The 26616-nt window shown below is 46.1% G+C and overlaps 1 protein-coding gene across 1 annotated transcript in view; it reads right to left on the reverse strand.

Annotated features, from left to right (window-relative positions):
* Positions 1-2129: 2129 nt before the first annotated feature.
* The window catches only part of LOC148453947 (ecto-ADP-ribosyltransferase 5-like), a 362221-nt gene continuing 337734 nt past the window's right edge, over positions 2130-26616 (reverse strand). The window contains exons 3-5 of the mRNA XM_088461462.1: positions 25158-25845; positions 7354-7395; positions 2130-2686 (exon numbers count right to left, since the gene is read on the reverse strand). Coding sequence (XP_088317588.1) covers positions 2130-2686; positions 7354-7395; positions 25158-25845 — 1287 coding nt within the window. The remainder of the gene's footprint in view (positions 2687-7353; positions 7396-25157; positions 25846-26616) is intronic.

The raw sequence follows: 26616 nt of genomic DNA on the forward strand, positions 1-26616 counted from the left end.
ATCCGCCTCTTTGTGCAGAGGGTGAAGGCACCAATTCACTGAGTCTCTGGCCAGGGAAACTTTGATCGATTACTGGGTATGCAAAAATTAAAAAAATTTAAAAAATTTATGCTTACAAGGTCACCTTAAACGAGTGATAACTTTCCTTCTGATTGTGGTAGAACTTTCATGTTGTTCTTGTTTTGAAGCTAAAGGATCAGAGTTTTCATTAAAAAAATAGTTTTATATTTAAATATTGACTTTTACATTTCAATGTCACATGATGTGACCTTTGAACTTGAATATCTTAAAAAGTGTATGTTTAATTTTTTTTTGTACAAATACACTCTGGACCTCATTCAGAGTCGGTCGTTGCGGCCGCATGGTCGGGGAAAGGGGCCGGATATGCAAATGTAGCGATCACAAGTTGCTTTCCTAAGATGAGACCGTTAGCTGAACGACCGAGGGTAAGAAGCGGCCGTAAGACTAAATCACGCCCCCTTCTCGTTCACCACACACGTCATCTCCTGGGATATAATGATTAATCGCGACCATCGGAACTGGTCGTAGAGCTTAAGGTTGACCATACCCTCTCTTAAGCACTACGATCAAGTCAGTGTTCAAACCTCCCATGTCACGTGTGCCATGACACTACTTTGTTAATTATGCACTCCCATTAAACGCCGTTCGCATAATTAGGCACGCCTGCGTTCGGATCTCCACTCCCCCGTTTTCAAGCACCTTCCCCTGTTACCACCCACAAATGGTTCAATCTGTCACTCAAACTACCGACCTGGCTGTGTTCAAGGAGAGAGAAATTTCTGATCATAGCAGCTAGTTTGCGCACGCGCATTGCGAACTTTACGCATGCGCAGTTTAGCGAACATCGGTGGAGTACGACCGTGCGGCCGCAACGACCGACTCTGAATGAGGTCCTCTATCTTTAGTATAAGTTTCATTTTGGGAAGTCTTTGGGAACAGGAGTAAAAAATATGAAGTACGGCAGTAGAAACCCTTCTTGCACTAACCATGCATCTGGCAAGTTCAGACTTCTTTGTAGTGTCTCTCTCTGTGTTCTAGGGATGGCCATCCATGGTTTTCCATCAATGGTCACCATCAATGGTGCCATCGGTGATAACATCGATTATCACGACCATCGGGCTTGCGGCGAGACCCTGCGGGAGGGTCTCGGCTCCCGCAAGCCCGAGTGGACTTCCTCCTCTAATACAGCAGGAAGTCCACTACTGACATCACGAGTGATGTCAGTAGGGCCGCCCACAAACGCCAGGCGCTCCTAAGGGAACGCCCGCGTTTGTGCAGCCACCCCCCCTCCCCGCCTACATAACGGGGCGAGCTGTCAATCAGCATTGACAGCTGCCCCGTCTTGTAGTGAGCCCCAGAGCGACGGAGTTTCTGGGGCTCACGCATGCTTACGCTAGAGGCGGTGCATGCACAGGGGTCAAACATCGACCCACTTGCGAGCGCAATGCACTCGCGAGTGAGTCTGAATCAGGCCCTATGTATGTAACAGACACGCAGCATGGAGCGGAGCCCGAGCAGAACATACTGACCACCAGCCGGTTACTGTATGTTACTAGCCGTGTAGGTTACAAGCGGTGAATAGCGTGTGGAGTGCAGTATATCGCAGGGTTCCAGTGTGGCGCTCTAACACAGTGACAGGATAGTGACGCACATGCGCAGAAGACCAAACGGCGGCCATCTTGGTAAAGTACTTGGTGCCTCCCTGAAGGAGCATCACTGAGACTGCACGGGAGCGATCTCCAGTCTTCAACAAGTGTTTCCTTACAACATGACTTTAGTGTAACTCTCTGTACAGCTTATTGTGAGGGGATTGCCGACTCTACTTGTCTCGCTCTTTGCATTAGACTTGTGACGTGAAACGCTCTGTAATGTGCAAAACAAAACGATTAATAACAATATATAGATGAGTTCACAATCCATATTTTTATTTGACAAAAGATACATACAGTAAATATAACGCCGGCTTGTTTGCAGTTTTTAAGGCTAAATTTGCATCAAAATATAGAATTTTGAAAAATATTTTAAAGCAAAACTCTTTGCATAATATCTATACGGCGATTTCATAACAATTGAACCAGTTTTGTTACTGTACATGATATATTTTGCTATTAATCCATCCTCCTTTTAGAGATAACATAACGTGATCCGTCATCTGGCATCACTCTGCCGCGCCCTCCCCTGGTGCGAACGCCACGCCTTGGAGGAGCAGATGGAGGTGAGCTTAATGCAGCTGATCCGCCTGACGCAGGTGCTACAGGCCAGCGACCATGTATCTGTGATGTCATAGAGATTACGCTGGAGCTCAGCTTCCTTACAGAGTTGCGGAGCCTTTGTAGCGCTGCAGAGACATCTCTCACATCGCGTTGCTCCAGTGCTGCAGCGATTCTGTTTAAGGCGCCGTTAGTTTGCGCCCACATGCGGTGGCCACGCTTCAAATGACTGACGATTTGGGACATTTGGTGCCTTTGTTTCTCCTCAACATGGAATTGTGTAATAGACTCATCTATCTCAGGGCCTGGAGCTCTGCTGGGGCGTGGGGCTGTCTGCTGGGGGGACTCCTCCGCTGTAGCAATGGCGTAGGGTGGTGGAGGGGATGTAACTTCTAGTACACTGAGGCCCACAGATGTCTCCTCCTCTTCCTCCTCCTCCTCACTCTGGGAGAGCTCTGTTGGAAGTATTAGGCATGTAAGTATTGTTGAACAATAATGCCTCAATGGATTTGGGAGCTCATTCAGACCCACTCGCAAGATGCGATCACTCGCTGGCAAAAAGGGGCCAGATATTGTAATGAAGTGCTCGCACTGCATCTCGTAAGGACGCCCACTATGTTTTAGCGAGCTACGGCAAAGTGCGCTCTCGCAAGTGTCTAAAGACGCCCCCTTTCCAGTCGCAACAGACGTCATCTCCGGGAAATGAAGGATTAATCGAGCCATCGGAGCTGCTCGCAGCCCTTGGGGTTGCCTTTTCCCACCGCAAGCACAGCGATCAGCGCTGGCTGAAATACATTCAGGTGACGTGTACCATGACGCTACTTTGTAAATTATGCATGCCCTTTAAATGGCATTTTGGCGGCCTGACACGCCTGCGTTCGCACAACCACTCCCCCGTTCACAAGCACCTTCCCCTGTTACCACCCACAAATGGCGCTATCTGTCACTCCAAGCAGCGACCTGAAAGTGGCTTGCGAGCTACCAAAATCAGATCGCAACTAATGACTTGCACACGCGCACTGCGAATTATACACATGCGCAGATGTGCAAAAATCGCTCCCAGCGAGTGGGTCTGAATGAGGTCCTTATTGCACGTAATTAATGCAAGACACTTATGATAAGCACAAAGTAAGTTTACAGAATGAAGATGTAATGTGCATACACTTTATTCCGCATCCATATTGTTGCATCGGGGCCGCTCCTCCACTATCACCTCTTCCTGTGTTTTCTCTTTTAAGGGGCTGATTCAGTTACGGGCAATGCTGAGCACAGGTTCCCGATTATCAGGAATCTGCCCGTGAGATTGGTCGCAATGCTGGGATCACAGATGAAGCAGGGGTGTGATACAGGGGGGTGTGATACAGGGGGTGTCAGACAGGGAGGTGTCATACAGGGAGGTGTGATACAGGGGGTGTCAGACACCTCTTGCTGCATTTGCATATTTGCAAGGACGGAATTGCAAAGCTGGAGTCAGTAAGAACTCCGGGGCAGATGCACTAAGCTCTGGAAAGTGATAAAGTGGAGAATGATAAACTACCAACCAATCAGTTCCTAACTGTCAACGTTACAGGCTGTGTTTGAAAAATGACAGGAGCTGATTGATTGGTAGTTTATCATTCTCCAATTTATCACTTTCCAGAGCTTTAGTACATCTGCCCCCCTATTTTTAAAGACATAATATTTATTTAAATAATGCGTAAATGATCGTTATGTATTTTGACTATTCAGCAAAGGGGTAAGGAATGATATAATGCAATCATCTTCTTCATTGATCCCCATCTCGCAGAGTATTGCACTGTAGGGAGCAAGTCGTTGCTCTTTGCAGTGCTTTAAAGTTTTTTGCTATTTTGCAAACAAAAAAAAAAGTTAGAAATATAAATTTGATATATACATTTTATATATAAAACCACATAAATATAAATGTATATACTTGAATATAAAGCCTATGTACACATTTTAATCAATTTAGACACATTTGGGAGGCTGGAGCTGGACATGCACTGGCCGCTGGTCACAATGCAGGGAAGGAGACTAAGGGCCTGATTCAGCAAGGAGCGCAGTTGGTAATACGCACGCAGTCAGCTGACTGTTGTGTACTGCGCATGTGTATGCATCGCAGTGCGTGTGTGCGAACCAGCCACTGCGGTCGCAGTGACCGCGCAGACTCATTGCAGAGTGAATGACAGGAAGTGCCGTGTGGGGGTGGTGAAGGGGAGGGGGGGGGGGGTCGGTGAAGGCGTGCCAGTGCGTTAGAACGCCGTTGCAGGGGCGTGCATAAATTATCCACTGCGATGCCATACGTAGCGTGAGGCCTCATAGCGTGCGTGGTTGTTAGTAATTCCTGAGTAAGGTCAGAGCCTGTGTAAGTGTGTGTTTCTCAGTCTGGCTAAGTATTACGGATGTGTGTAAGGTAAGGTGGGCGTCCTCATGTAGTGCTGTGATGGCATAGCGATCGCTGCGGATTAGCATACTATCGCAGTTGAACTGCGTATGTAATCACAGCTGCGATCCATGGCGAATCAGGCCCTAAATGCATTGATAAGTAAGTGACCAGCTAGTCGGCGCAGAACAAGAACAGGAAAAGGAAAGTTATTTTTGGACTTCTGAAAGCGATGCCTTCGGGAACTACACAGGGACAGCGTGTTAACGCAACCGCCGTCCCTACGTATTTTAATGCTGAATAGCAGGGAAAAAAAATTATACAAAAATTGTGTTGATGTTCCCCAAAAATATTCGGAACAACAATGTCACTAATTCTGAGCCCTAAATGTTCAATTTTAAGAGACAGTTACTGTAGGTTCACAGATTGATAGCTTTATAATATACTGTACATCCCCTGCACATTAGTCATTAGAAAAGTATAATATTACAAATGTACAATAATAGTAATTCATTTGCAAGTAACTGTCTGCGGAATAAGAACAAGACTTTTGCAATAAACAACGTTACAAAGCAAAGTGTAAAACATGTTTTAAATATTAGAGTATTATACTACGAGGATTTGTTATGTTAACAGTAAAATAACTACATGCAATTTGGAAAAGTAAAACCAACAACAACAAAAAACAATAAATAAACTCACCATCCAGCTGCTGTGACGGAGGGGCATCAGAATCGTGGACATTACAAGTTCTGCTGTACCTCCTCCTCATAGCTGGCATATCCGCACAAAGGGGGGGCCTCCACCTGCGCCCGCCGCAGCCTTCCTCTCCTCTGACATCATTTTCTTAATCTTCAGTTTAAGTCAGAACATCTTTTCTGGCCGAGGGTCTCTGATCTTTTTAAGGCCCCCACAATGTTTACAGAATTTAGCAGAATGTGCCATGACAGCCGCTTCCGGCATATGGGGTTTTTTGGCTGCCTGACCCCCCAGCATGCGGTTATAGCATGGAACGATTAATAAAACTTAGGGCCGTATTCAATTAGTTTCGCACCCACGATACTTTCCGACTACCGGACTTTTCGCCTACATCGCTTGTTTTGGACGTAGAGACTTATCGGGCGCGCCCCCGCTATTCGCCGTATTCAATTCCAAAGGATGCGAAAACGTATCCCAGCGAACTGAAACAGGCGAAAAGTGATGTGAAAGATGGGGAAATCAGCAGAACACCCCCCAAAAGATGCACTAACATTGGGGATCAGGATAGATGTCCCCGATTAGCCCCCCTGAAGCTATTTGGGGTACTTAAGTGCTGTCAATTGCCTCTAAATAGCGTCTTTGCATAAGTGGTGAAGAATAGCATTAAGCAGTATGTTATCGTGAAAATAAGTCCTGTCACATCTGGGGTACATGAAAATGGGGGCGAGTATGGTTTAAAATTGCTAAGTGAAGTTTTAAGTGACGTTAAAAACGCACCTTCAGCAAACACCTGCAATCCAAACAACACCTCCCCCATACTTGCAGACCCCCCAAAAGTCTATTTCGCTACTTTTTATGTGTGTACCCCCACTTTGCACTTTTTGCCCCCCTTTTTCAATGGGATTTTTTGGGGTGTTCCTCACTTTTTTTTTAAAGTTATTTTTGACGCAGTTATCCTTTGGGGGCCTGTCCCAAGGGTGCAGAGTGGATTCCGCACCTTTGCACCCCAAAACCGCAATTCTGCACTTTTTTCTGCCTGCTATTCATGGGCGAAACTTTTCCGCCTATTACATTGCATTGACTTTCCGCGTACGTGAAAAGTCTTTGGAATTGAATATGGCGGAAAATTTCCGCCTGCCGAAATGATGTCACCAGCGATACTTTTCCGCGGACTTGGACTTTTCGCGTCTAATTGAATATGGGCCTTATTCACAATCATAGGAAAACCTGACATTCCTGCCTGAGTTCTCCTCTGCCCCTTTGTACCCTCCCCCCCCTCCCCCATCCTCTCTCCTTGCAGCAATGATAGCACACAAAGGGGCATGTTGTTATCAAAAATATTTGAAGGACATCATCTGAAAATACCGGTTTTCAGGGGCTACCTACAGAATGTAACATCCCCAGGATGTATATAGGGGGCACTCTGCTGCAATCCCCCGTTTTCAACCACAAAACCACCCCCCATAGGTTTATACAGGGGGCTGCTAAAATGCTGAATTTACCAAGCTCCAGAATGGAGAACATTCCGAAGCCTGACCTCGGTAACTGACGCCATCTTCAGATTGCGTTAGTCATTGTAGTCTATGCGATACATTACGCAAATGTAACCGGGAGAAATTATTGGGATCAAGTCACGATAATAAATATGCCCCAAAAACACAAACAACACAGATAGAGGAAGTGATCATTAGTGCTTGTGCTTGTGCCATAATAGCGTTTCCGCTAACCAACTGAAGGCCAGCAAAGAGAAATCCGGCTGGTTCATAATTCCCGGCAGCGGTTTGGCACTTTCTGGAGGACCAGACATTGACAGCGATTTTACCTTTGAACTTCAGACCGTTCTTTGGTGAGTGATTTTGGACAGTAAAACGCCGGCGTTCCGCAGCGAGGTGCGACAGCTTGAAACCATTCCACAAAACGTATCTTAGTAAATCTACCCCTAAATTTCTATAATCTCTTCTACATTCTGTAATTCTTCAGATATCTGTCAGCTTAGAAACATCTCTTTCTGTATGAACGATATACAGGGAGCTTGGTACTTACCTGAACTAATACATTGGTCCACTGACTGCTTGGACTTCTCACCTAGCATTAGGGAAAAATGAGATAAAATAGTAAATACATGCGAGTGACACAGTCGTAGCTGTAACATAACAGTCTGTAATGGTCGGTTGGTATTAGGTGTATATGTAGGAAAAGCGAGGGGGGACAGAAGTTATGAGAGATAGGGGTCTATGTACTGAGCATTGGGGAGTGATAAAGTGGAGAGCATTAAAGTACCAACCAATCAGTTCCTAGCTGTCATTTTTCAATCAGTCTGTAACATGACAGGAGCTGATTGGATGGTATGTTGATCGACAGATCGCCCCGTTTTGTAGGCAGGGAGGGAAGGGTGGTGGCTGGCCAAATGGAGGCGTTCCCGTAGAACGCCTGCCGTTTGAGGGTGTCCCTACTGACATCACCAGTGATGTCAGTAGTTAGCTTCCAGCTCTATTAGAGCAGGAAGCTCACAGGGGCTTGGGGTGGACGAGACCCTACCACAAGGGTCTCGTCGCAAGCCCGATGGTCGCAACCATTACCTGGACGCTTGCAAAAGCTATGGGTGGTCACCCCCAGCTCAGCGAGTGGCCAGAAGGCCGGACACACAAAAAAAAACCGCCCTTCAGACCTGCGAGCTGCCTCCGGGTCTGAACCAGGGCCATAGACCCATAGGGCCTGATGCAGAGATGTATGCAATGCCGATTATAGGTAGTCTGCGCACGCATCGGAGTTGTGACTATTTGGGGGAAGTAACGGGGGAGTGGTGGCTTAAACGCAGACGTGTCGCGATCATTTTGGTGGGTGTCGCAGCCCTGTGTCTGGAATCCTGTACGCAGTAAAAATGGCTCTGGTGTTTCAGCTCACGCGCCCCTTCTGCGCAACCATGGGGTTACATTGTAAGTTTGTATACAGTCTATTGAATTTGAGAAACTGCCTGTGGGCTTCTCAATACAAATCCCGATGGCTGAGACATTTGCAAATTTTCGCACAGCCGCCGTGTATAAATTGGCAGTTGTGGCAGCATTAGAGCCCATCTCTGAATCATGCCCAGAGTGCCAATGAGGAGAGAGGGGCAGTAAAATCATGGCAGGTGATTGGCTGTCTCTGACTGTGGGAGGGGCCAGTGTAACATTTAAAAGCTACGGACAGAAGTTTGATATAAAGGTTAATAGATGGAAATCAATGTTTGGGAGTGTGATGGAGGGGGATGGGGAGTTATGTACCATGTGTTAGTGTGTAATATGAGATTATTGGGAGTGTGATGGAGGGGGATGGGGAGTTATGTACCATGTGTTAGTGTGTAATATGAGATTATTGGGAGTGTGATGGAGGGGATGGGGTGCTATGTACCATGTGCTAGTGTGTAATATGAGATTATTGGGAGTGTGATGGAGGGGATGGGGTGCTATGTACCATGTGCTAGTGTGTAATATGAGATTATTGGGAGTGTGATGGAGGGGATGGGGAGTTATGTACCATGTGTTAGTGTGTAATATGAGATTATTGGGAGTGTGATGGAGGGGATGGGATGTTATGTACCATGTGTTAGTGTGTAATATGAGATTATTGGGAGTGTGATGGAGGGGGATGGGGAGTTATGTACCATGTGTTAGTGTGTAATATGAGATTATTGGGAGTGTGATGGAGGGGGATGGGGAGTTATTTACCATGTGTTAGTGTGTAATATGAGATTATTGGGAGTGTGATGGAGGGGATAGGGTGTTATGTGCCATGTGTTAGTGTGAGGATATAATATGAGATTATTGGGAGTGTGATGGAGGGGGATGGGGTGTTATGTGCCATGTGTTAGTGTGAGGATATAATATTATTGGGAGTGTGATGGAGAGGGATGGGGTGTTATGTACCATGTGTTAGTGTGTAATATGAGATTATTGGGAGTGTGATGGAGAGGGATGGGGTGTTATGTTCCATGTGTTAGTGTGAGGATATAATATTATTGGGAGTGTGATGGAGGGGATGGGATGTTATGTACCATGTGTTTGTGTGTAATATGAGATTATTGGGAGTGTGATGGAGGGGATGGGATGTTATGTACCATGTGTTAGTGTGTAATATGAGATTATTGGGAGTGTGATGGAGGGGGATGGGGAGTTATTTACCATGTGTTAGTGTGTAATATGAGATTATTGGGAGTGTGATGGAGGGGATGGGGTGTTATGTGCCATGTGTTAGTGTGAGGATATAATATGAGATTATTGGGAGTGTGATGGAGGGGGATGGGGTGTTATGTGCCATGTGTTAGTGTGTAATATGAGATTATTGGGAGTGTGATGGAGAGGGATGGGGTGTTATGTGCCATGTGTTAGTGTGAGGATATAATATGAGATTATTGGGAGTGTGATGGAGAGGGATGGGGTGTTATGTGCCATGTGTTAGTGTGTAATATGAGATTATTGGGGGTGTGATGGAGGGGATGGGGTGTTATGTGTCATGTGTTAGTGTGAGGATATAATATTATTGGGAGTGTGATGGAGAGGGATGGGGTGTTATGTGCCATGTGTTAGTGTGAGGATATAATATTATTGGGAGTGTGATGGAGAGGGATGGGGTGTTATGTACCATGTGTTAGTGTGAGGATATAATATTATTGGGAGTGTGATGGAGAGGGATGGGGTGTTATGTGCCATGTGTTAGTGTGTAATATGAGATTATTGGGAGTGTGATGGAGAGGGATGGGGTGCTATGTACCATGTGTTAGTGTGTAATATGAGATTATTGGGAGTGTGATGGAGGGGATGGGGTGTTATGTCATGTGTTAGTGTGAGGATCAGTGGTCGAAGTGGGAATTTTTAAGAGGGGGTATGGAAAATTTAAGGCTGTACCTATGTACGTGCCGAAGGTGCTTGCACATCGTAAAAGGGGATTTGGCCACTCAAAAGAGGTGAGCTCTTAAGGTACGCCCCCATGTCATCAATGTAGTGAACCACACTGAAGTACCCCTTATACACATTATGCCACACAATATATAATGCTCTTATAACACATTATGCCATGCAGTAATAGTGCCTCTTATACATTATGCCACACAGTAATGCCCCTTACACATTATTCCATACATAGTAATGCCTCTTACACATTATGTCTCACAGTAATAACCTTTGCAAATTATGCCATGTAGTATTAGTGCCCCTTACACATCATGGCACAGTTAAGCTCTTGTGCAGCCTTTTACTGCCCCATGTCCCTAAAACATCCTATAACCTACCTCTGATGAGCAACCAGCAGTAGCCTCTTACCTCCCAGTCAGCAGCAGCAGGTGTACAGCACCACTGCGGCCTTGAAACATCAGCTATGTATGTATGGGATGCCGGCGCTCAGGATCCCGACAAGGTTAGGACACTGATACCAGCCCATAAGTAACCCTTCCCCTAAAGCTCACCCTCCCTTCCTGCAGCCTAAACCTAACCATCCCCCTAGCAGCCTAACCCCTCTCAGCACAGACCGCCCCCTTCCCTCACAACACAGACCCCCTCTTTCTCACATCACTGACCCCGATCACCTCTCAGCACAGAATCCCTCTTTCTCACATCACTGACCCCTCTCACCACAAAACCCCCCCTCACAGCACAGACCCCCTGTTTCTCACATTTATTGACCCCTCTCACCTCTCAGAACATACACCCCCCTCTCACCACAGACTCCCCCCTCACAGCACAGACTCCCCCACCACAGCACAGACCCCCCTCACCACAGACTCCCCCCTCAGAGCACAGACTCCCCCCTCACCACAGACTCCCCCCTCAGAGCACAGACCCCCCCTCACCACAGCACAAACCCCCTCTCACATCACTGACCCCCCTCACACCACAGACTCCCCCACCACAGCACAGACCCCCTCACCACAGACTCCCCCCTCAGAGCACAGACCCCCCTCACCACAAACTCCCCCCTCACCACAGACTCCCCCTATCAGAGCACTGACCCCTCAGACCCCCCCTCACCACAGACTCCCCCTCAAAGCACAGACCCGCCTCACAGCACAGACCCGCCTCACAGCACAGACCCCCTCAGAGCACAAATACCTTTCCTGACATCACTTACCCCACCCCCTGCTCAGACTGCTGTCCCCTTAGCACTGGGTCAGGAGCACCTTACTCCGCTCTCAGCTCCACCCAGAGCCTGATGTCGGAAAGGTCCCTCCAGCCCAGGGGATATTTATTTATTTATTAACAGTTTCTTATATAGCGCAGCAAATTCCGTTGCGCTTTACAATTTGAATCAAGATTAACATTATACTGGGTTGTAAAAGACATACATACATGACATACATAAGGGTAAGAGGGCCCTGCTCACAAGCTTACAATCTATAGGGAAATAGGTGTTGATACACAAGGAGAGGTGCTATTGCAAATAGGTCCAGCCCAATTGCAGATATTCTTGGTGGGCTGTATAATCCAGTCACACTGGAAAGTTGGCCTAGGGTTAGGAGGATGTTCTATTGAAGAAAGAGAAGATGTGATAGGTGTTTACTATAAGAAGAGAGTTAGATAGGGAGCTATAAAAGGTTAGGTGGGCGGTCCTGGAATCTGATAAGTTTGTCTAAAGAGGTGAGTTTTCAGAGAACGCTTGAATGTTTGGAAACTAGTGGATATCCTTGGATAGGTGTCCTCTCGCCGGCCGTGCAGGTATGTTCTCTCGCTGGGTCTCCAAAAAGATGGTGGTGGGCGGGCAGCGTGAGGGCAGGGTGGTGGTGGGTGGGCCAGCGGTGGGTCGGTGAACAGTTTTGCCTATGCGGCGGTGGGTGGGCCAGCGGTGGTCACGGGGGCACAGCCACTTATTGACAGCCGGGTCCGGAATTAGGAGGAACGTGGTTTCCATGGAAAGAGCACAGCACACAGCCATCACACCACCATCATTTCTAATCTGGGGCTGTCCGTTAGCTAATTAGCTAAAGAGCTGCCGCTGCGGCTGCTCCTGATTGGCTGTCTGTCTGCGAGCTCCAATTAGCTCGCGGACAGTCCCACATTAATAATGATGGCTGCGCTGTGTGCTGCGCTCTTTCCATGGAAATCAGTTTGTTCTTGCAATCTTTTCTTTTTGCAAGAACAATCATCTTCACGGCAGGTAATGGGAGGCACAGCAGGGCTCCGTGCTGGAAGGAAGTGCCGGTATATCATACCGCTGTATACCGGTACACTTCGAGCACTGGTGAGGATATAATATGAGATTATAGGGAGAGTGATGGAGAGGGATGGGGTGTTATGTACCATGTGTTAGTGTGAGGATATAATATAAGATTCTAGGGAGTGTGATGGAGAGGAGATGGGGTGCTATGTGCCATGTGTTAGTGTGAGGATATAATATGAGATTATTGGGAGAGTTATGGAGAGGGATGGGGTGTTATGTACCATGTGTTAGTGTGAGGATATAATATGAGATTATTGGGAGTGTGATGGAGGGGGGGTGAGGTGTTATGTACCATGTGTTAGTGTGAGGATATAATATGAGATTATTGGGAGTGTGATGGAGGGGGGTGAGGTGTTATGTACCATGTGTTAGTGTGAGGATATAATATGAGATTATTGGGAGTGTGATGGAGGGGGGTGAGGTGTTATGTACCATGTGTTAGTGTGAGGATATAATATGAGATTATAGGGAGTGTGATGGAGGGAGATGGGGTGTTATGTGCCATGTGTTAGTGTGAGGATATAATATGAGATTACAGGGAGTGTGATGGAGGGGGATGGGGTGCTATGTGCCATGTGTTAGTGTGAGGATATAACATGAGATTATTGGGAGTGTGATGGAGAGGGATGGGGTGTTTTGTACCATGTGTTAGTGTGAGGATATAATATGACATTACAGGGAGTGTGATGGAGGGGGATGGGGTGCTATGTGCCATGTGTTAGTGTGAGGATATAATATGAGATTATTGGGAGTGTGATGGAGGGGGATGGGGTGTTATGTACCATGTGTTAGTGTGAGGATATAATATGAGATTATTGGGAGTGTGATGGAGGGGGGTGAGGTGTTATGTACCATGTGTTAGTGTGAGGATATAATATGAGATTATAGGGAGTGTGATGGAGAGGGATGGGGTGTTATGTGCTAGGTGTTAGTGTGTGGATATAATATGAGATTATTGGGAGTGTGATGGAGAGGGATGGGGTGTTATGTGCCATGTGTTAGTGTGAGGATATAATATGAGATTATAGGGAGTGTGATGGAGGGGGATGGGGAGTTATGTGCCATGTGTTAGTGTGTGGATATAATATGAGATTATTGGGAGTGTGATGGAGGGGGATGGGGTGTTATGTGCCATGTGTTAGTGTGAGGATATAATATGAGATTATTGGGAGTGTGATGGACGGGGATGGGGAGTTATGTGCCATGTGTTAGTGTTTGGATATAATATGAGATTATAGGGAGTGTGATGGAGGGGGATGGGGAGTTATGTGCCATGTGTTAGTGTGAGGATATAATATGAGATTATTGGGAGAGTGATGGAGGGGGATGGGGTGTTATGTACCATGTGTTAGTGTGAGGATATAATATGAGATTATTGGGAGTGTGATGGAGGGGGGTGGGGTGTTATGTGCCATGTGTTAGTGTGAGGATATAATATAAGACTATAGGGAGTGTGATGGAGAGGGATGGGGTGTTATGTGCCATGTGTTAGTGTGAGGATATAATATGAGATTATTGGGAGTGTGATGGAGGGGGATGGGGAGTTATGTGCCATGTGTTAGTGTGTGGATATAATATGAGATTATTGGTAGTGTGATGGAGAGGGATGGGGTGTTATGTGCCATGTGTTAGTGTGAGGATATAATATAAGATTATTGGGAGTGTGATGGAGAGGGATGGGGAGTTATGTACCATGTGTTAGTGTGTGGATATAATATGAGATTATTGGGAGTGTGATGGAGGGGGATGGGGAGTTATGTACCATGTGTTAGTGTGTGGATATAATATGAGATTATTGGGAGTGTGATGGACGGGGATGGGGAGTTATGTACCATGTGTTAATGTGGGGATATAATATGAGATTATTGGTAGTGTGAAGAAGGGGGATTGGGTGTTATGTGCCATGTGTTAGTGTGAGGATATAATATGAGATTATAGGGAGTGTGATGGAGGGGATGGGGTGTTATGTACCATGTGTTAGTGTGTAATATGAGATTATTGGGAGTGTGATGGAGGGGGGTGAGGTGTTATGTGCCATGTGTTAGTGTGTGGATATAATATGAGATTATTGGGAGTGTGATGTAGAGGAGATGGGGAGTTATGTGCCATGTGTTAGTGTGTGGATATAATATGAGATTATTGGGAGTGTGATGGAGGGGTATGGGGTGTTCTGTGCCATGTGTTAGTGTGAGGATATAATATGAGATTATTGGTAGTGTAATGGAGGGGTATGGGGAGTTATGTACCATGTGTTAGTGTGAGGATATAATATGAGATTATTGGGAGTGTGATGGACGGGGATGGGGTGTTATGTACCATGTGTTAGTGTGAGGACATAATATGAGATTATTGGGAGTGTGATGGAGAGGAGATGGGGAGTTATGTACCATGTGTTAGTGTGAGGACATAATATGAGATTATAGGGAGTGTGATGGAGGGGGATGGGGTGTTATGTACCATGTGTTAGTGTGAGTATATAATATGAGATTATTGGGAGTGTGATGGAGGGTTATGGGGAGTTATGTGCCATGTGTTAGTGTGAGGATATAATATGAGATTATTGGGAGTGTGATGGAGAGGAGATGGGGAGTTATGTGCCATGTGTTAGTGTGAGGATATAATATGAGATTATTGGGAGTGTGATGGAGGGGGATGGGGAGTTATGTGCCATGTGTTAGTGTGAGGATATAATATGAGATTATTGGGAGTGTGATGGAGGGGATGGGGAGTTATGTGCCATGTGTTAGTGTGTGGACATAATATGAGATTATAGGGAGTGTGATGGAGAGGAGATGGGGTATTATGTACCATGTGTTAGTGTGAGGACATAATATGAGATTATAGGGAGTGTGATGGAGGGGGATGGGGAGTTATGTGCCATGTGTTAGTGTGTAATATGAGATTATTGGGAGTGTGATGGAGGGGGATGCGGAGTTATGTGCCATGTGTTAGTGTGAGGATATAATATAATATTATATGGAGTGTGATGGAGGGGGATGGGGTGTTATGTACCATATGTTAGTGTGAGGACATAATATGAGATTATAGGGAGTGTGATGGAGAGGAGATGGGGAGTTATGTGCCATATGTTAGTGTGAGGATATAATATGAGATTATTGGGAGAGTGATGGAGGGGGATGGGGTGTTATGTACCATATGTTAGTGTGAGGACATAATATGAGATTATAGGGAGTGTGATGGAGGGGGATGGGGTGTTATGTACCATGTGTTAGTGTGAGGATATAATATGAGATTATTGGGAGTGTGATGGAGGGGGATGGGGTGTTATGTACCATATGTTAGTGTGAGGACATAATATGAGATTATAGGGAGTGTGATGGAGGGGGATGGGGTGTTATGTGCCATGTGTTAGTGTGTGGATATAATATGAGATTATTGGAGTGTGATGGAGGGGGATGGGGAGTTATGTGCCATGTGTTAGTGTGAGGATATAATATGAGATTATTGGGAGTGTGATGGAGGGGGATTGGGTGTTATGTACCATGTGTTAGTGTGAGGATATATTATGAGATTATAGGGAGTGTGATGGAGGGGGATGGGGTGTTATGTACTAGGGGTGTGCACCGGCCACTTTTCGTGTTCTGTGTTTTGGTTTTGGATCTGGATCTTTCTTCGTGTTTTGGATCTGGATTGGTTTTGCCAAAACCACCCTTCCGTGTTTTGGGTTCTGGGTTTTGTGTTTTGGATCTGTATTTTTTTGAAAAAAAGCATAAAAACAGCTAAAATCACAGAATTTGTAGGTTTTTCTGCTCCTATGCTATTATTAACCTCAATAACCTTAATTTCCACTCATTTCCAGTCTATTCTGAACACCTCACACCTCACAATAGCGTTTTTATGTCCAAAAGGTTGCACTGAGGTAGCTGGATGACTATGCTAAGCGACACGAGTGGGCGGCACAAACACGTGGCCCATCTAGGAGTGACACTGCAGTGGCAGACAGGATGGCAGTTTGAAAAACTAGGCCCCAAACTGTACATAATGCAAAGAAAAAAAAGAGGTGCAAGATGGAATTGTCCTTGGGCCCTCCCACCCACCCTTATGTTGTATAAACAGGACATGCACACTTTAACAAACCAATCATTTCAGCGCCAGGGTCTGCCACACAACTGTTGCTGAAATTATTGGTTTGTTTGGGCCCCCACAAAACAAGCTGGCAATTAATGTGTCCCTGCACAAACTGGCTCTACGGAGGCAAGATGTCATCCTCATCCTCCTCATCCACCGATTCCTCACCCTCTTCAGTGTGTACATCCTCATCCTCACAAAGTATTAACTCGTCCCCACTTGAATCCACCACCACAGGTCCCTCTGTAATTTCTGGAGGCTGGTCTCCCTGGAAGAGCTGATAATTCATTTTGATGAACATCATCTTCTCCACATTCTGTGGAAGCAACCTCCTACGCCTTTCGCTGACAAGGTTCCCGGCTGCACTAAACACTCTTTCGGAGTACACACTGGAGGGGGGGGGCAACTCAGGTAAAATAGAGCCAGTTTGTACAGGGGCCTCCAAATTGCCTCTTTTTCCTGCCAGTACAGGTACGGACTGTCTGACATGCCTACTTGGATGCTGTCACCGATGTAATCCTCCACCATTCTGTCAATGGTGACAGTATCATATGCAGTGACAGTAGACATGTCAGAAATTGTTGCCAGGTCCTTCAGTCCGGACCAGATGTCCAAACTTGGTCCTGCCTGCCCTGCATCACCGCCAGCGGGTTGCTTAGGATACCTAAGTTTTTTCCTGGCAGCCCCAGTTGCGGGAGAAAATGAAGAAGGAGCTGTTGACGTGTCACGTTCCGCTTCAGCTGACAGTGTGTTCACCAGCAGGTCTTTGCACCTCTGCAGGTTTGTGTCGGCCGGAAAGAGAGACACCACATAGGCTTTAAACCTAGGATCGAGCACGGTGGCCAAAATGTAGTGGTCTGATTTCAACAGATTGACCACCCTGGAATCCTGGCAAAGCGAATGAAGGGCTTCATCCACAAGTCCCACATGCCGAGCGGAATCGCTCTGTCTTAGCTCCTCCTTCACTTTCTCCAGCTGCTTCTGCAAAAGCCTGATGAGGGGAATGACCTGACTCAAGCTGGCAGTGTCTGAACTGACTTCACGTGTGGCAAGTTCGAAGGGCTGGAGAACCTTGCACAACACGGAAATCATTCTCCACTGCGCTTGAGTCAGGTGCATACCCCCTCCTTTGCCTATGTCATAGGTGGATGTATAGGCTTGAAAGGCCTTTTGCTGCTCCTCCATCCTCTGAAGCATATAGAGGGTTGAGTTCCACCGCATCACAACCTCTTGCTTCAGGTGATGGCGGGGCAGGTTCAAGAGTGTTTGCTGGCGCTCCAGTCTTCGGCACGCAGTCGCTGAATGGCGAAAGTGGCCTGAAATTTTTCGGGCCACCCAAAGCGTCTCCTGCACGCCCCTGTCGCTTTTCAGAAAATTCTGCACCACCAAGTTTATTGTGTGAGCAAAACATGGGACGTGCTGGAATTTGCCCAGATGTAATGCCCGCACAATATTAGTGGCGTTGTCAGATATCACAAATCCCCAGGAGAGTCTAAGTGGGGTAAGCCACTGGGCGATGATTTCCCTCAGTTTCTCTAAGAGGTTGTCGGTGGTGCGCCTCTTACTGAAACCGGTGATACACAGCGTAGCCTGCCTTGGAACGAGCTGGCGTTTCTGAGATGCTGCGACTGGTGACGCTGCTGCTGTTGCTGCGTAAGGTGATACATCTACCCAGTGGGCTGTCACAGTCATATAGTCCTTAGTCTGCCCTGTTCCACTTGTCCACATGTCCGTGGTTAAGTGGACATTGGGTACAATGGCATTTTTCAGGACACTGAGGACACTTTTTGTGACGTTTCTGTACAGTCTCGGTATCGCCTGCCTAGTGAAGTGGAATCTAGACGGGATTTGGAACCGGGGACACACTACCTCCATCAATTGTCTAAATCCCACTGCACTAATGGCGGATACCGGACGCACGTCTAACACCAACATAGCAGTCAAGGCCTCAGTTATACGTTTTGCTTCAGGATGACTGCTGTCGTACTTCATCCTCCTCGCTAAGGACTGTTGGAGGGTCAATTGTTTAGTAAAAGTAGTGGTGTTCCTACTTCCTTTCTGGGATGATGAATGACTCCCAGCAGCAGCAACAGCAGCAGCGGCAGCAGGAGGCGTAGCAATGCAGGATCCTCCGGAGGAATCCCGGATAGGAGAGTCAGTCATGCCAGTGACATGGCCTGCAGGACTACTTCTGATCCTGACTAAAGAGGAAATTGACGAGGAGGGAGTTGACGGTGTGGTTTGCAGGCGCTTGGATACAACAGGACAACGGGATTTAGGTGTCCCTGGACTGCTTACGGTCTTAGCCAAAGTTTCTGAACTTGACAGTAACTTATTATGAACGCGCTGCAGGTGCCATATAAGGGAGGATGTTCCTAGGTGGTTAACATCCCTACCCCTACTTATTCCACCTTTACATAAGGTACATATGGCAAGACAGTTGTTGTCCGGATTTGGATAGAAATATTGCCAGACCAAAGAGGTGGAATGTTTGGTCTTTTACCCAGGCATGACCGTGATGGGCTTTTTCATCCCACGGACAACAACTGTCTCCCCCGGAGCCGGATTTAAACAAACCACATCACCATCAGAATCCTCCTCGCCAACTTCCTCCTCAGCGCCAGCTACACCAGTATCCTCATCCTGTTGTACTTCAACAGTGACCTCTTCAATTTGCATATCAGCAAGTGGACTGTGGGTGCTCCTTTCAGCACTTGCAGGGGGCGTGCAAATGGTGGAAAGAGCCACCTCTTCCCGTCCAGTGCTGGGAAGGTCAGGCATCGCAACCACCACCACACTTGGACTCTCCTTGGGGATTTGTGATATCTTCTTAGAAAGCACAGTTCTTCGCTGTGCTTTTGCCAGCTTAACTCTTTTGATTTTTTTAGTGGGAGGAGGGCTTCCATCGTCATGTGAAGCTGAACCACTAGTCATGAACATACTAGGGATCGACCTTAGCCGTTCCTTGCCACTCCGTGTCGTAAATGGCATATTGGCAAGTTTACGTTTCTCTTCAGATGATTTAAATGTTTTTTTCAAGGTCATTTTCCTGAACTTTGTCATTTGGGATTGTATATGCCCTCTATTATGACATTGGGCATCGGCCTTGGCAGACGACGTTGATGGCATGTTATCGTCTATGTCATGACTAGTGGCAGCAGCTTCAGCACTAGGAGGAAGTGGTTCTTGATCTTTCTCTATTTTATTTTTATCGGAGAAAGTTTGGTCCTCCATTTATGTTATATCGATTTGATATATACGTGCGGCTAAACACAGAAAATATTTTTTTATTTTTTCTGGAGAGTAGTGCACTTTGTGGGTTACACCAGCCTTTAAGAAATGAGCCAGCCGGCTCTTTACTTATGGGACACAGGCGCACGCTTGACGCTGCTCCTTTGTTGATGCACGTGCGGCTACTGCGCAACAATTCACAAACACAGAAAATATATATTTTTTTGGTTTGGACTGGAGTGTACTTTGGGGGTTACAGCACCCTTTAACGGTCAAGCCAGCCGGCCCTTTACTTATGACACAGGCTCACGCTTGGCACTACTTTGTTGATGCACGTGCGGCTACTGCGCACACAATTCACAAACACAGAAAATAGTTTTTTTTTTGGTTTGGACTGGAGTGTACTTTGGGGGTTACAGCATCCTTTAACGATCAAGCCAGCCGGCCCTTTACTTATGACACAGGCGCACGCTTGGCACTACTTTGTTGATGCACGTGCGGCTACTGCGCACACAATTCACAAACACACAAAAAATATTATTTTTTAGCACTTGGGGGGAGCACCCCTGATGGACAGAGCACCCCCTGGACAACACTACAGCACCCCTTTAGGACTGGGACACTGCACAGGACTTTGGAGTGGACACAGCCCCTATGGAGAACTGACTGCACAACACAGTCCAGCCAGCCCCTATGGACTTTGAAGTAGTGGACACAGCCCCTATTAACAACAGCAGCACAGCACAACACAGCCAGCCCCTATGGACTTTGAAGTAGTGGACAACAGCAGCACAGAACAGCACAACACTACACTACACTACACAGCCCAGCCAGCCCTAACTCCCACCCTCCCTCTTCACTATCCACAACCGAGTGAGAAAATGGCGCCGACGCGGGTACCTTATATAGGTTCCAAAACCCGCGAGACTCGGAAGGCGGGATGATGACGTTTTGCCTCGATTTCAGATCCGAGTCAGGTGGGAAAAATCGAGCCTGACTCGGATCTGCCTCGGATCGGGGGGGCTCGGGGTGGTTCGGATTTCAGAAATCCGAACCCGCTCACCCCTATTATGTACCATGTGTTAGTGTGTGGATACAATATGAGATTATAGGGAGTGTGATGGAGGGGGATGGGGTGTTATGTACCATGTGTTAGTGTGAGGATATAATATGAGATTATTGGGAGTGTGATGGAGGGGGATGGGGTGTTATGTGCCATGAGTTAGTGTGAGGATATAATATGAGATTATAGGGAGTGTGATGGACGGGGATGAGGTGTTATGTACCATGTGTTAGTGTGAGGATATAATATGAGATTATTGGGAGTGTGATGGAGAGGGGATGGGGTGTTATGTGCCATGTGTTAGTGTGTGGATATAATATGAGATTATTGGGAGTGTGATGGAGGTGGATGGGGAGTTATGTGCCATGTGTTAGTGTGAGGATATAATATGATATTATTGGGAGTGTGATGGAGGGGAATGGGGGGTTATGTGCCATGTGTTAGTGTGTAATATGAGATCATTGGGAGTGTGATGGAGGGGGATGGGGTGTTATGTACCATGTGTTAGTGTGAGGATATAATATGAGATTATAGGGAGTATCATGAAGGGGTCGGGTTGTTATGTACCTTGTGTTAGTGTGATGATATAATATGAGATTATTGGGAGTGTGATGGAGGGGGATGGGGTGTAATGTACCATGTGTTAGTGTGTGGATATAATATGAGATTATTGGGAGTTTCATGAAGGGGTCGGGTTGTTATATACCATGTGTTAGTGTGAGGATATAATATGAGATTATTGGGAGTTTCATGAAGGGGTCGGGTTGTTATGTACCTTGTGTTAGTGTGAGGATATAATATGAGATTATTGGGAGTGTGATGGAGGGGGATGGGGTGTAATGTACCATGTGTTAGTGTGTGGATATAATATGAGATTATTGGGAGTGTGATGGAGGGGGAGGGGGAGTTATGTGCCATGTGTTAGTGTGATGATATAATATGAGATTATTGGGAGTGTGATGGGGTGTTATGTACCATGTGTTAGTGTGAGGATATAATATGAGATTATTGGGAGTGTGATGGAGAGGGATGGGGTGTTATGTACCATGTGTTAGTGTGAGGATATAATATGAGATTATTGGGAGTGTGATGGAGGGGGGATGGGGTGTTATGTACCATGTGTTAGTGTGAGGATATAATATGACATTACTGGGAGTGTGATTGGGTGTTATGTACCATGTGTTACTGTGAGGATATAATATGAGATTATAGGGAGTGTGATGGAGGGGGGTGAGGTGTTATGTACCATGTGTTAGTGTGTGGATATAATATGAGATTATTGGGAGTGTGATGGAGGGGGATGTGGTGTTATGTACCATGTGTTAGTGTGAGGATATAATATGAGATTATAGGGAGTGTGATGGAGAGGGGATGGAGTGTTATGTACCATGTGTTAGTGTGAGGATATAATATGAGATTATTGGGAGTGTGATGGAGGGGGATGGGGTGTAATGTACCATGTGTTAGTGTGAGGATATAATATTATTAGGAGTGTGATGGAGAGGGATGGGGTGTTATGTACCATGTGTTAGTGTGTGGATATAATATGAGATTATTGGGAGAGTGATGGAGAGGGATGGGGTGTTATGTGCCATGTGGTAGTGTGTGGATATAATATGAGATTATTGGGAGTGTGATGGAGAGGGATGGGGTGTTATGTACCATGTGTTAGTGTGTGGATATAATATGAGATTATTGGGAGTGTGATGGAGAGGGATGGGGACTTATGTGCCATGTGTTAGTGTGAGGATATAATATGAGATTATTGGGAGTGTGATGGGGTGTTATGTACCATGTGTTAGTGTGTGGATATAAAATGAGATTATTGGGAGTGTGATGGAGGGGGATGGGGTGTTATGTACAATGTGTTAGTGTGAGGATATAATATTTGATTATAGGGAGTGTGATGGAGGGGGATGGGGTGTTATGTACCATGTGTTAGTGTGTGGATATAATTTGAGATTATTGGGAGTGTGATGGAGAGGGGATGGAGTGTTATGTACCATGTGTTAGTGTGAGGATATAATATGAGATTATAGGGAGTGTGATGGAGGGGGATGGGGTGTTATGTTCCATGTGTTAGTGTGTAATATGAGATTATTGGGAGTGTGATGGATAGGGGATGGGGAGTTATGTACCATGTGTTAGTGTGTGGATATAATATGAGATTATAGGGAGTGTGATGGAGGGTAATGGGGTGTTATGTGCCATGTGTTAGTGTGAGGATATAATATGAGATTATTGGGAGTGTGATGGATAGGGGATGGGGAGTTATGTACCATGTGTTAGTGTGTGGATATAATATGAGATTATTGGGAGTGTGATGGAAGGGGGATGGGGTGTTATGTACCATGTGTTAGTGTGAGGATATAATATGAGATTATTGGGAGTGTGATGGGGTGTTATGTACCATGTGTTAGTGTGAGGATATAATATGAGATTATTGGGAGTGTAATGGACAGGGGATGGGGTGTTATGTACCATGTGTTAGTGTGAGGATATAATATTATTGGGAGTGTGATGGAGAGGGATGGGGTGTTATGTGCCATGTGGTAGTGTGTGGATATAATATGAGATTATTGGGAGAGTGATGGAGGGGGATGGGGTGTTATGTACCATGTGTTAGTGTGTGGATATAATATGAGATTATTGGGAGAGTGATGGAGGGGGATGGGGTGTTATGTACCATGTGTTAGTGTGTGGATATAATATGAGATTATTGGGAGTGTGATGGAGAGGGATGGGGAGTTATGTGCCATGTGTTAGTGTGAGGATATAATATGAGATTATAGGGAGTGTGTTGGAGGGGGATGGGGTGTAATGTGCCATGTGGTAGTGTGAGGATATAATATGAGATTATAGGGAGTGTGATGGAGAGGGATGGAGTGTTATGTGCCATGTGTTAGTGTGAGGATATAATATGAGATTATTGGGAGTGTGATGGAGAGGAGATGGGGAGTTATGTGCCATGTGTTAGTGTGAGGATATAATATGAGATTATTGGGAGAGTGATGGAGGGGGATGGGGTGTTATGTACCCTGTGTTAGTGTGTGGATATAATATGAGATTATTGGGAGAGTGATGGAGGGGGATGGGGTGTTATGTACCATGTGTTAGTGTGTGGATATAATATGAGATTATTGGGAGTGTGATGTAGAGGGATGGGGAGTTATGTGCCATGTGTTCGTGTGAGGAAATAATATGAGATTATAGGGAGTGTGATGGAGAGGGATGGAGTGTTATGTACCATGTGTTAGTGTGAGGATATAATATGAGATTATTGGGAGTGTGATGGAGAGGAGATGGGGATTTATGTGCCATGTGTTAGTTTGTGGATATAATACGAGATTATTGGGAGTGTGATGGAGGGAGATGGGGAGTAATGCGCCATGTGTTAGTGTGTGGATATAATATGAGCTTATAGGGAGTGTGATGGAGGTGGATGGGGAGTTATGTGCCATGTGTTAGTGTGTAATATGAGATTATTGGGAGTGTGATGGAGAGGAGATGGGGTGTTATGTGCCATGTGTTAGTATGTGGATATAATATGAGATTATTGGGAGTGTGATGGAGAGGGGATGGGGTGTTATGTGCCATGTGTTAGTATGTGGATATAATATGAGATTATTGGGAGTGTGATGGAGGGGCATGGGGAATTATGTGCCATGTGTTAGTGTGTAATATGAGATTATTGGGAGTGTGATGGAGGGGGATGGGGTGGTATGTACCATGTGTTAGTGTGTAATATGAGATTATTGGGAGTGTGATGGGGAGTTATGTGCCATGTGTTAGTGTGTGGATATAATATGAGATTATTGGGAGTGTGATGGAGGGGGATGGGGAGTTATGTGCCATGAGTTAGTGTGAGGATATAATATGAGATTATAAACGGGTGATCCAGGTGGGCGGGTTGGGTACATGGCGGGGCAAATCAATTTTTGGTAATACACAACTATAGGTTGGGCTTTGATGACTCAGCTCATAGCAAAACACGTCATCAGGATGCTTGCTCAACCCACTTTATACATAAAGCTCTGGGACATGAGACTTTTACATTCCCAGGGGACAGTATACTCTCCTTTAAATTCTGGAGTCTCCCGGAAATTCCCGGAGAGTGAGAGTTTGTTTTAGATTGAAAAAAAGTTTTCTGTAATCCCCACCTAGGTTAACCATGAGTGGAGGAGAGACAGAGGGGATATAAACTCAGGAGACTTCCATATGTATCATTCCAACTGAGGGTAAGTAGCACTGTACAGTCTATAACACTGGAACCTACCTCTGATGTAGGCGCAGTTATAATTGCTGCACTGCTTCCTGGTGGTGACCAGCAGCTTATCCTCTCCCAGACTGCTGAGGGTGAACACTTCATACCCTGGAACCAGTACCTCCATCTCATGGGGGTACTGGGAGAACTGCTCCACCGGGACCCCTGAGCAGCTGTGCATTATACACAGGGAGTCGTTGTAGTGACGTAGTTCTAGATCGGAAACAGTGTTTAAGATGTGTCCGAACTTGACGTGGGTGGTTACATTGGGCTCCTGGTCATAGACGCCAGTGACCTCACAGTATGACATTTGGGTGGTGTTTCTGCAGTCCTGTGACAGGAGCTGCAGAGCGACCGTTAGATAATAATGGAGACCTTTGTAATGGAAGCTATCCATGTAATGCCGGTGTGATTTCCCAGCAGATTTCACAGCTTTATTAAAGTGTCCTCGGATGAAACCTGTGTAGGCTACTAATGCGATCCCGTGGTTGTCCGTGAACCCGCCCGGAAGCCATTTCTTCAAGCTCCTCTTTTTCAGGTTCCATATTTGATCGGATTCCTTCCAGGCTCTTTGGAAATATCGGCTCCTCTTCATTTCCGTGTTTAAGATATCATCGTCCTCCAAGTGCCGCTGCATGACTTTTCTGCATCCCAAGTACTGGTCATCAAATGCTTCCTCGGCAAGGCCCGGGATCTCCTCCTGACAACCAAACATTTAGGTTAGAAGGGTAATTACGGGAGGATGAAGAGAGTTAATACAACAGAGGATGGACTTTTATCACATTTGGCTCACTGCAGGGGTGGAGTAACCAGCGGCGGATCTAGACTTTTCTTTTATGGGGGGGGGGTTAACAATTAAACCTGCCTCCTCCTCCTCTCTAGTCCTGACTCCTCCCATTTTTAATCATGACTCCTCCCCTTTCCAATACTGTCTCCTGCAGGCCCTGCACACCACTACACTATGTCATAGGAACAGCAGTGTCACTAGGGGTGGTGTCACCTAGTAAGTTCCGCACCCCCCTAGTGACACCGCTGATCCATGTACAGCAGGAATAACATATTCAAAATACATTTTTACAGCATTGTAGAATAGACAGCTCGTTGTACAATTGAAATTCCCTCATGCAGGCCCCGTTATGTGGGAGTGGGGTTGGGCAACTTACTTTTCCTGCCCAGTACATGTTGCTGTGGTGTAATGGCAGACAGTGCAGGTTTATGCCAATGTGCTGGTAAAACTGAACCTAAAGAGCCTTTAGTTCATCCCAATTGTCAAGCACATGGATGGATGTAACCTGATGGACAATATTCTCATTCTCATCTAGGTACTCGCTGATAGGATTTTTCATCCAGACCCATCAATCACTGATCTGATTTAATTTTGGAAAACCATTATGGGGGCAACACCAGGGACTATTTTGGTACAAAGGGACCTAAATGGCATACATGCCTACTCTCCCAATTTTTCGGGTAA

The sequence above is a fragment of the Taudactylus pleione genome, unplaced genomic scaffold (genome assembly GCF_031769625.1).
Source record: "Taudactylus pleione unplaced genomic scaffold, aTauple2 ptg001056l, whole genome shotgun sequence".
NCBI lineage: Eukaryota > Metazoa > Chordata > Amphibia > Anura > Myobatrachidae > Taudactylus > Taudactylus pleione.